Source organism: Terrapene carolina, unplaced genomic scaffold, assembly GCF_002925995.2.
Source record: "Terrapene carolina triunguis isolate 2854851 unplaced genomic scaffold, T_m_triunguis-2.0 Scaffold238, whole genome shotgun sequence".
Classification (NCBI taxonomy): Eukaryota; Metazoa; Chordata; order Testudines; family Emydidae; genus Terrapene; species Terrapene triunguis.
In genome coordinates, this window is record NW_020664589.1 from 1024918 (window position 1) to 1039998 (window position 15081).

Here is a 15081-nt window from a genome sequence, read left to right on the forward strand (position 1 = left end):
GGGGGGGGCGCAAGGTGGAAGTTTCGCCTAGGGCGCGAAACTTCCTTGCACTGGCCCTACTTGTAATTCTGCATTGTTTAGAGGCTGCATTTGTTGTTGTTTAACCTATATATGCAGACTTTTTTCCAGCCTGAGACCTTACATACTTATCTGCCCTCATTCGTCACTAGAAAGTTCTTTTCACATTAGTCTTCCTACATGCAGTTTAATTTATGTCTGTATTTATAAACCTCTCCCATAGCATTTAGGTATCCTTGAGTATTTTTTTAAAATACACCCACTTGATTCTTCTACCCTTAATTTTTACTCATCAAGTAACAGCTCTCCAAAGAGATGGCAGGGAGTGTAACCAAGACTCATAAGTAGAGACAGGTCCGAGCTGTGAAGTTCAGATTCACAGTCAGACTTTCCCTGAGTTTAAGGTGGTCAGATATATTGTTCCACTTTGGCTCACTATAGAGTAGGTCCAAGCTCTGGAGTTTGCAGCTGGATCTTGATTTGAATTCCCCCCCAAAGTACTGGAGGGTTAGATCAGTCATTGCAGGTTGGGCTCATCTCCATTGATAGTGGTAGCAGTGTTACTAGGGGATTTCACTAATTTAATTTGTAAAAATCCATGCTTTCGCTAATAATGACATTGGCTTTCATTGCCTCTTTCCTCCATTTTTATTAACTGACGTGTCTAGGAAGAGCATGTGCAAGGAAACATGTTTGTGCTGAAAATCTGCACTCATAGTAACACTGCATGTGAATGGTTGCATTCAGTTGCCCTAGACGCCAGTGGTTGCCAAGTGGTCATTGTCTACCTGGTGTTACCATTGCTGTTCACCACGATCTGTTTGTAACCGATGGGAAAACTCGGTGTGACAGACAGTCGGCCCTACTTGAGGCACAGTGCAACCATCCACGCTTGGCTACATGCACATGTTTCAGATCACAAACAAATTTGCTTTCTAAGACGATAGAAAATAAATAACTAACAATTCAAATGACACCCTCTACTTGTGCAACTGTAGCTCAGAGACAGCTAGTGAAAGGAATCAATGTTTTGTCTTTGCCCTCTCCTGTTCTCTCGCTGTCAGTAAAAGTCACTTGTTTTCTGTTCTGTTGGGCAAAAGGTTTTTTGCCCTTTTTGTCCCTCTTTGTATCATGTGTATTTTCCTGACTCTCTCTTTGATTGCAAAGATCTGAGCAGCCTGTATGGATTTGTCCCTGTCTCTGTCTGTTGACCTTCTCGATATTTCAGTGTTGTTTTTTGTTTGTTTATTTTCTCCAGCCTTTTGGGGCTACTGTTTCTTTCCGTCAAATTTCTTTCTTTTTTTTAAATTTGTTTATTTTGTTCCTCCTTTGTGAACTGTTCTCCTTGGTTAGCAAGACCAATCCCTGCAGAGTTGTTATGCACGTGGCTTGCTGCTTGCCTTGATGTTCATGCATGGGAATCTTTTAGTGCCTTGTTCTGACACTCCTCACGTGACAGGAGAGCTTTATCCCAAGAGACACTGGGCTTTCGAAAGAAGAAGGCCACTTTCCTCGACATTGCTGGGGCTGGGGTAGGGGAAAGTAGCACTTTGGCTCCCCTCCAATTGATTAAACTTCTAGTGGTAGCATAGTTTCAAATCAGAGCCTTCGGTCCATTTAGCAAAGTTTACTGAGACTTCATCGTCGTCCTGTACAGGCCTTGTGAGTTTGCCAGCAACCACGGGGAAGGCTGGTCCAAATTTTTTGGCAAAAGATGCAGATTTGGCGACACCAACACATTTTTGTGAGCTCGTGTCAGTTTCGCCAAACTGGTCTTGTCAAAAACAAAACAAAAGTACAAAATAATCAAAATGTTTTATGCTGACATTTTTGAAACAAAACGTTTTGGTTCAAAGCAACATTTTGTTTGTTTATTAAAAATACTAAAAACCTTTACAGGTGGCCAAAAATGGAACAAAACATTTAGTTTGGATTGAATGAATTGTTTCATTTTTGACAAAATGGAAACATTTTGTTTCAGATTGAATTAAATGTTTAGTTTAAAAAAAAACATTTTTTTTGACTTTTAGATTTGCTGAAAATTAAAAAAAAAAATGTGGTCAATTTCTTTAAAATAAGCAGCAAACAGGAAAAAATCCATTATTTGCCCGGCTCTAGTTATGGGTCTCCCCTCTTTTTATAACATACACTGGGAGCATGGAAGCTTCTAAACATTGGTCTTTTTAGCAGGTTTGTAGACAAATAATCCTGGATAACCCCGCCCTTGTGTATGTACGCATACATGCACGCCTGGAAAAATTGCATAGGAAAATGGTCAGTGCATTATCTGAATACATTAAAAGATTTTGTGGCTGCAATGGTTGCATGCATCTTGGTGCTCATGATTCTCTCTCTTGGAAATCTGTCCTTCATTAGTTTTCAAGGCAATACAGTGAGCATTCCAACAGCGTGCTTTTAGTCAGCTGGCAAAACTGGAGCCCAAGCATTTGCAGTCATTGTACACAGCTATTGACAATGGCATTTTCAGCGTGGGGCTGATTTTATACATCCCAGACTTTCCGGTGTATCTGCAGTGAAATTGGGGGAAGGAAACCCAACCAGCGCAACGCCCTCTGTGTACTTGGCAATGCGTTGCTGCATAAAGTCATTAGGCTTGGAAAGATTTGATTTTTATTGGTCAATGTCAGTAAATGTCGATTTCACTGTATGCACACAAACAGATGGAAAAAATATTTCCATAGGTAATAGTGGGAATGTACAGATAGGCAAAGTAAGAAAAATGATGCTTGAGAACCTGTTAGAGTTTGATTTAAGGCTATTTACTTTATATATTTTGACATAGGATGTTTACTGATTATAAAGCTTTAATTTTTTGATTCCTCAATATTATCCCTCAAAATTATGAAAAAAAAAATCGAATTCTGCCAAGCCTCAATGTAACGTCAACGGTTTTGCTGATACCAGGAATATCCAAACGTTGCCCCGCTGAGCGTCACACTGACAATTTGCCAAGAATACCCGGTCCATCCTCTTACCTTGCCCATCTTGAACCACAGGTGCAGCCCATGTTGACTACAAATTCCAGCATGCAATGCTTCATCTTGTTCTGAGTAACCCTCTGATGGCCCAAAGATTGAGCCTTGCATACCGAGATGGTAGTGCCCATGGGCTATACTTTAGAATTCCTTAGGCCATATCAAACCGGCCAGACTGGCTTTGGGGACACCTGGCAAATATTCTCCCTTCCCAAGCTTTGTGTCAAGAATGAGGCCAGCAGAATTTGAATGTCTGGATTATGCTGTGAAAGATTCTAAATGAATCACAGCCTTTAACTGGTCTCTGTGCTAACAGGCTGGTCATTCTGCCTTCTCCGAGCAGTGTTTGTATGGGGAAATGCAATGACTAGCCAGTCAAAAGACAGGGCATTAAATAAGTCAGAGGATAATAGTTACAATTAGAACAGGGTTAATTATTCATAGCAAATAATTTATTCAACAAATTCAGACTCTTTTTCTGCCAGCAGATTGTCCGTCAGCAGTTCTCAATTCTTTTGAACGTATTCACTGTTGGGAATCATTCTCCTCCCCCCCCCCCCCCGTGATTTTTGTCCCATAAATTGCCCATGAATAGAATCGTAGAATCATAGAATATCAGGATTGGAAGGGACCTCAGGAGATCATCTAGTCCAACCCCCTGCTCAAAGCAGGACCAATTCCCAACTAAATCATCCCAGACAGGGCTTTGTCAAGCTGGGCCTTAAAAACCTCTAAGGAAGGAGATTCCACCACCTCCCTAGGTAACGCATTCCAGTGCTTCACCACCCTCCTAGTGAAAAAGTTTTTCCTAATATCCAACCTAGACCTCCCCCACTGCAACTTGAGACCATTGCTCCTTGTTCTGTCATCTGCCACCACTGAGAACAGCCGAGCTCCATCCTCTTTGGAACCCCCCCTCAGATAGTTGAAAGCAGCTATCAAATCCCCCCTCATTCTTCTCTTCTGGAGACTAAACAATAGTTCAAAGTGAGTTTTCAGTATCCAAAATTTGAGTGGTGTTAGCTAGTTTTAATAGGCTACACAGAGCACATGGTGGTTTTTTCCATTGACATTTGGATGAGTGTAACAGTGAGTCAGATTCCCCATACACATACTCATGTTTACAGTTCACTTCCTTGCAGAGGGTCTATAGGCAGCCTATGTGGTTTTAAATTTCACTTAAGCACTGAGATGTAAGGGATGTATAGGCTGTATAGTAGCCCTCTACACTGAGATGGTTTGCCCCTAACATTCTTTAATATCTGCTTAAAATTCTCTGTCTCCACTGGAATTCCTGTAAGTAAAGATTTTCAGGAGACTGTTTTCTAAAAGTGAACATGAAATTGGCACAGATTCAGGCCAGGTCAGTTCTGTATTTTACTGGAATGAACGCCTGTGCACAGTTAGTTAGTTGCCCAGCTTTAGTTACAACCCCTGTTAATAGCGGGGGCATGTCTGACTCTCTCATCTCCTGGAGCAAGAAATGCTGCAAATGTAACCCATGCTCCAGTCTGTAATTGGCTGCTATCTTGTTATCTGGTTGCTCCCTCTTCTGTGATGCAGAGAGTTAATTAGGATGCTCTAGAGAAAATATCACAGCCCCAGCCCCTGAGGCCTTTCACTGCAGAAACATTAACAAGATCTTCTGATACATTAGTTAGGTTCCTCTTGTTAGCCTCTGTTCTGCTCATGTGGAGAAGGGAGAATGACTCTGAAACTGCCTAATTAAGATCTGGGGATTGAGGAAGTTTCTCTGGCACAGGTTAGGAAATCAGGAACTAGATCTCCATCTCCTGCCTGATACTTCTCTTCAAACTCCATTTGAGGAAATGTGAGAGCAAATGAAGTGAAGGAAGGGGAATGGCAAAAGGAGCAGAGAAATCTATTTTTGCCAGGCACAGAGATCTAGGGTGGGCTTTTCTCTTCGTCCAAGGTAGTCTTCTTCCCCCATTTAATTAGTGTAGCTAGCCACACTTTTTATTTGTGGCAGGCAGTCCCAAGTTGATCCTGGAGTGGAGTGAACTCCTTACTGGAGTCTAGGAGCATTGTGATCCCTTACCATCTGTATCAACACGCTCTTATGTTTTCCTTTGAAATCTGGAGTAATGGAAAAATGCTGCAAATTAAACCCTTCCCCTCCTCCCTACAGTTCCTTCTGGCAAATTTTTGAATCACACTTCAAAGCAGCAGGCAGTGCCAAGGCTCAGTGGGTCACAGAGTGAGGACTGCAGTCTGAAATACTGCTAAAATGGGCCATTTTTTGGTTTTGAGTGGGATATGAAGAGCAGAGGGGCTAGATAATACAGCCCCCTCTCTCACTGAGCATGCTCGTTAGCTCTCACAGGGTTATAGCGATGTAAGGTTGCCTTGTTGTGCCGGAGAGGAATGGAGAGGATTAATTCAGTCTGTGTAATGTGAATCCACTTCCAACCACTGTGGAAGGTATCAGATAAGGTGTGCAAGTTTAGGTTGCTAACGATTGTGTTACACTCCTGAGCATGCCTAGTCTGAACTAAGTGCTCAGATGCCTGGGCAGATTGCTTGTGACTCAGTAAAAGTGCAAGGCCTCCTCTGCTGACTTCTACATGCGTTGCATAGTCCCAGAAGCTACATCAGGTCAAAGACAAAGCAATTACTTCCTCCCAGGTCCTCTGAATTTGCAAGGAACCGTCACAGAAACTTTAAGCAACATTTTGACATTTTTCTCAGCATGGGGGTTATAGAGGGAAGTGCTGATTACAGGGTTTTCAGAAGTGTTGAGCACACACAGATGTCATGGACTTCAGTGGGAGTTTTGGACACTCCGCACCTTTGAAAATCAGGCCCCTAAACTGTAAGCAATGGCATGTATTAGGGATGTATTAGCAGGAATGTTGCGAGCAAGACACAAGAAGTAATTCTTCCGCTCTACTCCGCGCTGATTAGGCCTCAACTGCAGTATTGTGTCCAGTTCTGGGCGCCACTTTTCAGGAAAGATGTGGACAAATTGGAGAAAGTCCAGAGAAGAGCAACAAAAATGATTAAAGGTCTAGAAAACATGACCTATGAGGGAAGATTGAAAAAACTGGGTTTTTTTTAGTCTGGAGAAGAGAAGACTCAGGGGGGGACATGATAACAGTTTTCAAGTACATAAAAATTTGTTACAAGGAGGAGGGAGAAAAATTGTTCTCCTTAACCTGTGAGGATAGGACAAGAAGCAATGGGCTTAAATTGCAGCAAGGGAGGTTTAGGTTGGATATTAGGTAAAACTTCCTAATTGTCAGTGTGGTTAAGCACTGGAAAAATTGCCTAGGGAAGTTGTGGAATCTCCATCACTGGAGATTTTTAAGAGCAGATTAGACAACAACCTGTCAGGGATGGTCTAGATAATACTTAGTCCTGCCATGAGTGCAGGGGACTGGAATAGATGACCTCTCGAGGTCCCTTCCAGTCCTACGATTCCATGATTTTTATGTGGCAGGGCCTACCGGTAGCAGCATTGCAGGTAGATGAGGCTTTTAAATGGGAGGAAGAAAAAAATAAATATTTGGCACATATTAAGGACTGCAAGGTGCTGTAACTGGAGGGAAATGTTACTTTAAAGAGATATTTGCTATTTATGTTGCCAGATAAGACAACATGAATCAGCTTGTCCAGTGTGAACTAGATGCTTCTAGAAGCCTGAGCAGACTCATGCTGAGCCGGGTGCTGGTGGAGTTAGTGAAAGGACTGAGCGTCTCTCCTAACAAACCTGGCCCCTGAGTGCTTATTCAGCAGGACAGTGGGTAGCCCCCAAATAAGGGGAATCGACCATAGAAAGGGTCTGATTTTTCCTCTCCTTTTTCTCCGGGGATGCATTCGGAAAGGGGTGGCTGCTCTAAGTAGATGATTTAAAACCATTGCGATAAACAAACCCAAATCTTGCTATAATGAGAGCACTTTATTCATGTGCATTACAGGTTGCTATCCTGTCTTCTGCTCTTTGGGAAGGAGTCAGTCAAGTAGGGGATTGGGAGTCAGGACTCTTGAGTTCTGTTCCCGGCTCCGCTATTGACTCTCTTTGTGACCTTGGGGAGGTCACTTCACTTCTCTGCCTAATGGGAACAATAATAACCTGCCTCGGACAGGATAGTGAGGCTTATGGTCGGAATGTGCACGGGTAAGCAAGGCATTGCAGGGAGTGCAAAGAGACTTTCCTTGCTCAGTGGCTAACTACAGGCTCATTGGAGGGCGTGCACACTGATCCTTGCTACCAACTGTGGGAGGAGCTGGATGGAGGGCAGAGGGAAGGCCCTGGTCTTGTCCATCCTCTCTCCTGGCTGGGTGTGGAGGGCCATGATTGTGCCACACATTGCAGTGGTGCTGGAGCTAGCTTGTGCTTCCCCCAGGAGGGAGTCTGGTTGAGTCCGCTGGACTCGCTACACCATCTCTGACATTAACAGCCGGATTTTAGTTCCAAATAAATATCTGTAAAGTGCTTTGAGATCCTCAGATGAAAAATGCTGTGCACAGGCTAAAAGTTATTCTTGTCTTTCAGTGCCATGGCTGGCATGTATTGCTAACATGTCCAATCAGAAATAACCCATGCTGGGTCACTCTAGAGGTGTTGGCATTAGGTCATCCGATTAGTTTGCACGATATGGCTGTAAAGGCTATGTAGGACTCCGCAAGGCAAGGCAGCCAGTCACATCACTCCTGCTAGTGAGCAGTATGGTTACAATGGGACACAGAATAAATATGGAGGGCCACATGTCCAGGTGGGCCGCTAGCACTGCATCCAGCGAACACTGGTTTGCATGTACACGTGAGCGCCCGTTTGCTCAGTTAACCGGCTGTGCCACACGTCTGTTTGTGCGTGCAGATACACAGGGCTACACGTGCCCTTGGAGAGTTCACCTTTGAAACCTGTCCTCCGACATCCCATCAGCACTGATTGAAACTTGCGAGGAAGGGCCTCAGGGCAGTGGTGCCGTGTCAGGTCACAGTATGGGCTACATTTTGCCCTCTGTGCGTGAGCACGGCTCCTCTTGGGAATTAACTCTGCTAGGTCCATGGGGAGAGCCAGGCTTTGCAGTCCCAGTTCTCAGGAGGATGGAGCTCTCCTAGGAGGAATTATTTTCTCACCTGCTTGGTCTTCATTTCCACGCATCTTCTTTCTCTCTCCATCTCTTATCTCTCTCTCTCTCTCTCTCTCACTGAAGTAGGATTCAGTGGGGCTCTTTCAGTAAGTTAACCATTGGATTGCATTGAACACACTGCGTTTGCGCTAACCTTTGGCGTGCTGAAGGAGGATATTCCAACCGAGGCGCTATTCGGTTTTACACCATTGAACAGACAAAATGTGTGGAGCTTTGCCAGCATTTGCTATTGCCTTTGGATTACATGAGGAGGAAACGCTCAGCTTCGATTTCGTTATCCCTCATGTCAATACACTGAGGAGCACCCCTTGTCCTTGTTTTAAAGGGGGTTCTGTTAGGTGGTCCTGGTTTCTCTTAGCTCATTGATTACTAGACTAAACCTGTAGGGGGCAGAGTGGGTTGCTGCACAAGCCTTTCGCCCCCGTAGACGTGGGATCAGAACCTAACATGTAAAATGAATGGGGTGGTCTCAGCTCTTTCCAGTGCTTGTTCACCATAGACAAAGATAATGTGCCAAAAGGGTGCCCCAGCCCCACTGTATGTCAGCAGGGCTCAAAATAGTGTTTAAAGTCCTACCACGCCCATCCCTGCCCTTCCGAGGGCTGGCCAGTTTCCCTGAGCGATCGAGTATTTATTTGAGCTCTTCCCGCACTCCTCTGTGGCAGCTGGCGTTGTGTGTGTAACCCTCGGCCTGTTGCCACACAAGTAGCTGGGAGGCTTCGAGGTTGAGGGCTGATGAAGCTAACGAGAGGAGTTATTCGTTAACAGTCCAGTTTCCTTAAGCAACCAGTGTGGTTTAAACAGGACAGGCTGGATTTCTCCCATGATGCTTTGTGCTGGTACAATTCCATTGACATCACAGGAGTTACCTGTACAGAGCAGCTGCATGGGCGCTTCCTAGCACAAGCAGAATAAATGTGCTTCTAGTGTTATAGCTTACTCCAGTAAGGGAAGGGGAATAAAGTATGCCAGCGTAAAGCCCCTTTATACAGGTATAACTGCATCCACACAAGGGATTGTACCAGTACAACTATACAGATAGAAAATAATCACACCCTCCACTGCCGTAGTTATACTGGTACAAAAACTGTGTATGGACCAGGCTTAACTCCCATTGGCTTTTATCCAGACTTAGGTGCCTGTCTAACGACAGCCACTGCAGCAGGACAGCTACGGTGCTGCAGCGGTGCCATTGTAGCACCTAACATAGGTGCTTCCTACCTCGACAAAAGGGGAGTTTCTGTCAGTGTAGTTAATCCACTTCTGCCAGATGGAATTCCATCACCTACACTGGGGTTAGGTCAACCTACCTGCAGCTTTCAGGGATCAACATTTTCAGAGCCCTGAGCCATGTAGCTAGTTCAATCTGATTTTTAAGTGTAGACCAGGCCTACATGTCCAGATCACTTTAAAAAAAGTAGGCTCCTAAATCACTTAGGCACTTTTGAAACTATTAGTCTCCCTCTCTGCAGTGGTTGGAGATGGGGCAAGGACGTGGTGTCTGGATCTGAATCCAGATTCAGTTTCTCCTGGGAAGTGTTTGAGTTTTAGGCAGAAAGGGACACCTTTTCAATAGGTTTCAGAGGGGTAGCCGTGTTAGTCTGTATCAGTAAAAACAATGAGGAGTCCTTGTGGCACCTTAGAGACTAACAAATTTATTTGGGCGTAAGCTTGCGTGGGCTAGAACCCACTTCATCAGATGCATGGAGTGGAAAATACAGCAAGCAGGTATAAATATACAGTACATGAAAAGATGGGAGTTGCCTTACCAAGTCAGTGCTAACGAGGCCAATTCAATTAGGGTGGATTTGGCTTCAATAGGGCTTCTCCAGCACAGTCCCTCTTGGAACTGTTGGGAGCACACGAGGAGTGCGTTCACGGTGCCTCCCTGTAGGGGGCTGCAACACATTCTCCCTTGTGCATCTGGCCAGCTGTGTTGACTGGAGTGGAGGGGGTGGAGCCATGTCTCCACTTTCCCCTACCCCTGGTGGAGTGCTTTGTACCCCAGGAGTTCGTAGAGAGACACTGCCCCTGTGTGTAGGAGAGCACAGGGCTGAGAGGATGCAGACCGAAGGCTGGTTCTTTGCCCCTGGCAAGCCCATCCAGTGCCTAGGTCCAGTCTAGCCCTTTCTGTGCACACGCAGCTGTGGCAACCCTTTATGTACAAATATCTTCAGCATGGTGAAGAATCACCAAGAACCCACTTAAATGCCCTTAGCAAAGTGCTGAACTTCTGTTAAACAAAGAAAAGGTTTCCCTGCAGTGATCAAACTAACAGCCTAATCAGCTTCCAGATGGCACTCCCCAGGGATGAAATCCACCCTGGGCAGGGGACCCAAACCTACCTAACACTTGGGTTCTACCGACCTATGCAAACCCCTTTCACAGGAGCAAAAAAAATAAAATAACTCTACAGATAACAACCAGTAACTTCCTTGTGTTGCACGAAATCTTAGAGAAAAGAAATGTAGAGGCTCGTCTGCTTTGGCTCCAGTTTAGGAAGTTTCTGAACAGCATGTGAAAGCTGAGGAGCTGGGATCTCAGCATTTGCCCAAGAAGAAGAAATCAGTCCTTACTGAACAGTGCTCAGGTTATCAGCTAACCTGGAGGGCTGGGCCTCTAGTGATCACTTACTGCTCCACCAGCCAACTTCTTCAAAAGCAGGAAGAGCTGATGGGCCAAAGTGGCACACTTGGTGTAATCTCATTGACTTCATTCGAGTGACACCAGTGATTCATTTGGCCCGGGGAGTCTAATCATGGATGATGGGGGAAGCGTTCCCGCGGGGCCTCAAGATCCCTAGCCAGACTCTGGAAAGAGTTACTCTGATGCTGTGACTTGTCCATCAAAGGGGAGGAGCTGGAGCTTTGTGCGGGCATCACACTCCGCTGCCAGGAGGAAAGGGTGAAGGGAGGGCCTAGCACTCCTCAATAAAAGGACCCCTTCCAGCTACTCGGCCATGGCATTGCTATGGACTGGATGGGAGTTCGTAGCTGGCAGCAAGGGGAGGAGGAGCGCTACAGCGCTCTAATGGGATTGCAGGGGATCTGCAGGAGAGGGGCGGAGAAAAGAGTCCAGTGTGTCTGTCATAACAGGGATCCTCCCTCTCCCTTAGCTAGGAGCAGCCCTCGGGCGCGTGGCAGGTCAGACCCCTTCTCTGTCTCGCTCAGCTCTCCTTACAGACGTGGGGTGAGACAGCAGCGTGACTGTGTGCGCGGTCAGGGCACGCCACGTCTCCCAGAACTCCATATAAACGCAGGGCCAGATGCACAGCTGGGATCCGCAGGCACAGCCGCGCTCGCTGCGGCGGCGTTGCACTCACTGACCCCAGAAGGGAATTGCCCCTGCAGCGGCGACCTACTCACCCTTCAGACCGACTTGAGGTTCCCAGGTCCTCCCAGGTCTCTGTGCTGTAGCCTCCCTGTGGGACAGGTAACGCCTGCAGCTGGAGTCAGCCGCAGAGTGTTCTCCTTAATGTGCCATGTCACCCTATGCCTCTTGCCTGGCCAGCGGTGACCCTGACTGAGTGGCCTTCCTGAGACAGACACAACCAGGCTGTGACTGGTTTGGTTGAAGCATCAGTAGCACCCCGAAGACAGCTGAGAGAAGGCCTCAGCTGCTGCTGTGCTGCTGTTGCCCAAACCAGGACCCGTGGAGCTCACGTGGTGGGAGATTAGGCTAGGGTGGTAGGTCCTGCCATGGGATGTTGCCAAGGGAGATCAAATTGATCCGGCTGGAGACAAAATATACTCCTCTGAGGGCAGCCTGAATGCTGGCAAATCCCAGTCTGAGAACTTTGCAGTGAGCCCTCTGGTTCCGCAGCAGTTCAGAAAAGAAGCCGCCCTCCCCAGGGGCAAGGCTGCGTCTCCCAACAATCAGCACGCGAACGGTTAGCGTTTCCGAATGGCACCGACTTGTGATTTTGCTATTGTAAGAATCGGGGGGAGGGACGATCCCCTTAGAAGGGGCAGCGCGGAGGGTGGGGGAGGGACAGCGCCAGCAGGCACTGACAGCAGCTCTGCTTGGTTCCTCAGCGCCTGGTGCGGATGAACATGCCGATCTCGGACCCAGACTTAACGGTCCACTTCACTTCCACGCTGATGGCCTTGATCCGGACCGCTCTAGAAATCAAACTCGCGTCAGGTGAGAGGGGAGAGGAGAGGGAGACGGGCGCGCACGTGAGCGTGAGCTCGGAAGCTAGCTTGCAGCTGGGTTATTGTGCAGAGAGGGCCAGCCCGCTAAGCCAAAGGAAGGGGACGCGGAGGAGGAGTTCCATAGAGGAAGTGGGAGGATCCTCTAGCCGATTACCTCCACCTCCTAAAAGGGAAGGTGGACTGATGGATTTTGGATTGGGAGACCCCAGCTCTGCTCTGACTCAGGGTATGTCTACACAGCAGCTGGGCGGTGTAATTCTCAGCCCGCATTGATGTAAATGGGCTTGGCTGCAGCAGCACGGCCGACGGCTTCGGCTAGCTGCCCGAGAACGTACCCAGATGGGTGGGTGGGACTGTGCAGCAGCTAGCCCGCTCCGCTCCGCCCCCCGGGCAGCTGCAGCTACCCGGCTAATTTTAGCCTGCTAGCTGGAGCAGAGCTAGCGCCTTGGTCTGTGCGAGCTGGGAATCGCACCGCCGGGGTGCAGTGCAGATGTACCCGCAATGTGTGTCCTCGACAAGTCACTCCACCGCTCTGTACTGCTTTGTAAATGGAGAACGTGGCTTGTTCTCCCGAGTCAATGGCTGTGAGGTGAAAAGCCCCAGGCAAGCACCAAGCGTTGTGATTTAAAAAAAAAAAAAACAACCCTGACTCCTTAGGTTTTATTGCCTTAGCCAGGCCAGTCAGAAGAAAAACCTCTCCTTGCTAATGATCCTGTCTGCTGGCGTGGAAGCCGCGAGTCTGCGAGCTCTGACCTATATTATGCTCTGAGATAAAATTCAATTATTGAAATGCTTAATCAGGCAGATACATGGCTTCCCAATTAAACAATACAATATAATAAAATATATCAAATTCTACCTTGGATTGTTAGCCTGGTTAATCGGCCTTCAAAGCTGTGGCTTCTGCTGGAGCCAGGGACAGAATGGAAATGGCCAGAGGTCTTTGATGGTCATGTAGAATGGCAACCTAAAGGGAGGACAAAGCATGTCCCTGTGGCTAAGATGCGGGACTGGGAGTCGGGAGAGGTGGGCTCTGTTCTTGGCTAACTGAATGAGACTGAGGATCTCGGCCTACATGACTTGCCCAAAGGCATTTAGGCACCTAACCCCTATTCACAGACTCATAGACTTTAAGGTCAGAAGGGACCATTATGATCGTCTAGTCTGACCTCCTGCCCCACGCAGGCCACCGAATCTCACCCACCCACTCCGGTATCAAACCGGTGTCTGGGCCATTGAAGTCCTCAAATCAATGGGAGTGAAGAGCCTAAATACCGATGAGGCTCTACAGCTTAACCTCTTTGTGATACTTTCTCAGCTCATAGTAGGGCTGGACGCTTTAGCTCATAAATGCACTTTGAGATCTTGGGGTGAAAATTGCTCTAGGGCAGTGGTCCCCAAACTTTTTACCTTGTGCCCCCCCTTACTCCTGTCTGCAACACACACCCCTGGAGGTGGGGGCAGGGCTGGGAGCAGAGCTGAGGGCTGAGACCAGCAGCTGGGACCCCAGGCATGGGGCCGGCAGCTGGGGCCCTGGGCGCTGGGGCCAGGAACGGAGCTGGATGATGCTCCCTCCCCGCTGCCTGTGGGGGCTGGTCTGGGCCCCAGCTGTGCTCCCCCGAACATTCTCTGTGCCGGGGGCACGCCCCACAGTTTGGAGACCTCTGCTGTAGGGGGCAAAATATTATGGTCCAATGGATCTAGGCTGACTGACACCAGCAGAGGTTCTGACCATGTAACTTTAAAGCAGGTGTTTAGGACGGTCTCATTTCTTAGGGGCCAGGACCGCCTTCACACTAATAAGCCTGCGTGTGAAGGGGACAGCCGAGCCCTGAGAGCCTGTGTCATTTTCTTACATTTCACTGGTGATCGGTCAGGCCGAGTCACTTCATTGAGGGTGACTGTCTGCGAGACCTTTGGCCATATGCAAACAGGAACCAGCAAAATAGGCCACTTTCCACAGAACGGGGTTTGAGGGGGTACAGGGTAGTCAGGGGCATGGATTTGAGGTTCTGGATTTGGCCTTACCCATTATTACCTGGTTGGTTTGGATTTTTAGGTTTCTCCTGCCAAATGTAATTGAGAGTGGCTGGTAGGACAAACTGTCCCGTAAGCAACCCATGAGATGCAGCGTGGCAGGTGGCATGCTCCAAGCCCTGTTATAAGAGCGATAATAGTCTCCTCCGTTTGCTTTGCTCTTAGAAAATCCATCTCTGTCATAAGGATAAACTACTCAGCCTCGTACTGTGCAATTTAGCCACTTGGGAACCAGCCTGTTACCTCATAAATACTTGAATCATTCTCAGCCCGCATGTCGAGAACCCACTTTGGCCTTTTTAACGTTCTCGCTGTCCTTGTGTTTCGTTTTATAGCATTTATTTGATGATGATGTTATATAACGGTCTTTTAATTTTTTTGTGTGTGCCGCCCCCCCACACCCACCCTGGTGAGGGGGGAAGGGGAGCGCGTGCGGGGAGAGTGTTTATGTAATCGCTCAAGCCACTGTTATTTCATAGTAAGATTGTTTTCTGCTGTGGCTTTGCTGAGTCCCTCGGAAGCAGCTAATGATGTGAGAAGGACATTGTTCAGGTTATAGGGTAACCGTGGCCATGCGTCCCGCTGGTGGGGACACCAGATCAAACTGGTCCCTGAAATATTGTACTGGTCAGACTGAGTCCGTTCCAGAACTCACACGCTGGTTTATAGTGGGGAGGGCTAGCGCTGCCGTTAATATCAGTGGTGAAGCTGCTCCTGACTCGGTGTTCTGGGAAGAAGGCAGGGGAATGGGTTTGGAAA

At 47.5% G+C, this 15081-nt stretch overlaps 1 protein-coding gene across 1 annotated transcript in view; it reads left to right on the forward strand.

Annotated features, from left to right (window-relative positions):
* Positions 1-15081, forward strand: part of CACNA1B (calcium voltage-gated channel subunit alpha1 B) — a 490111-nt gene that overhangs the window by 453148 nt on the left and 21882 nt on the right. The window contains exon 40 of the mRNA XM_024206825.3: positions 12166-12274. Within this exon, the coding sequence (XP_024062593.2) occupies positions 12166-12274 (109 nt within the window). The remainder of the gene's footprint in view (positions 1-12165; positions 12275-15081) is intronic.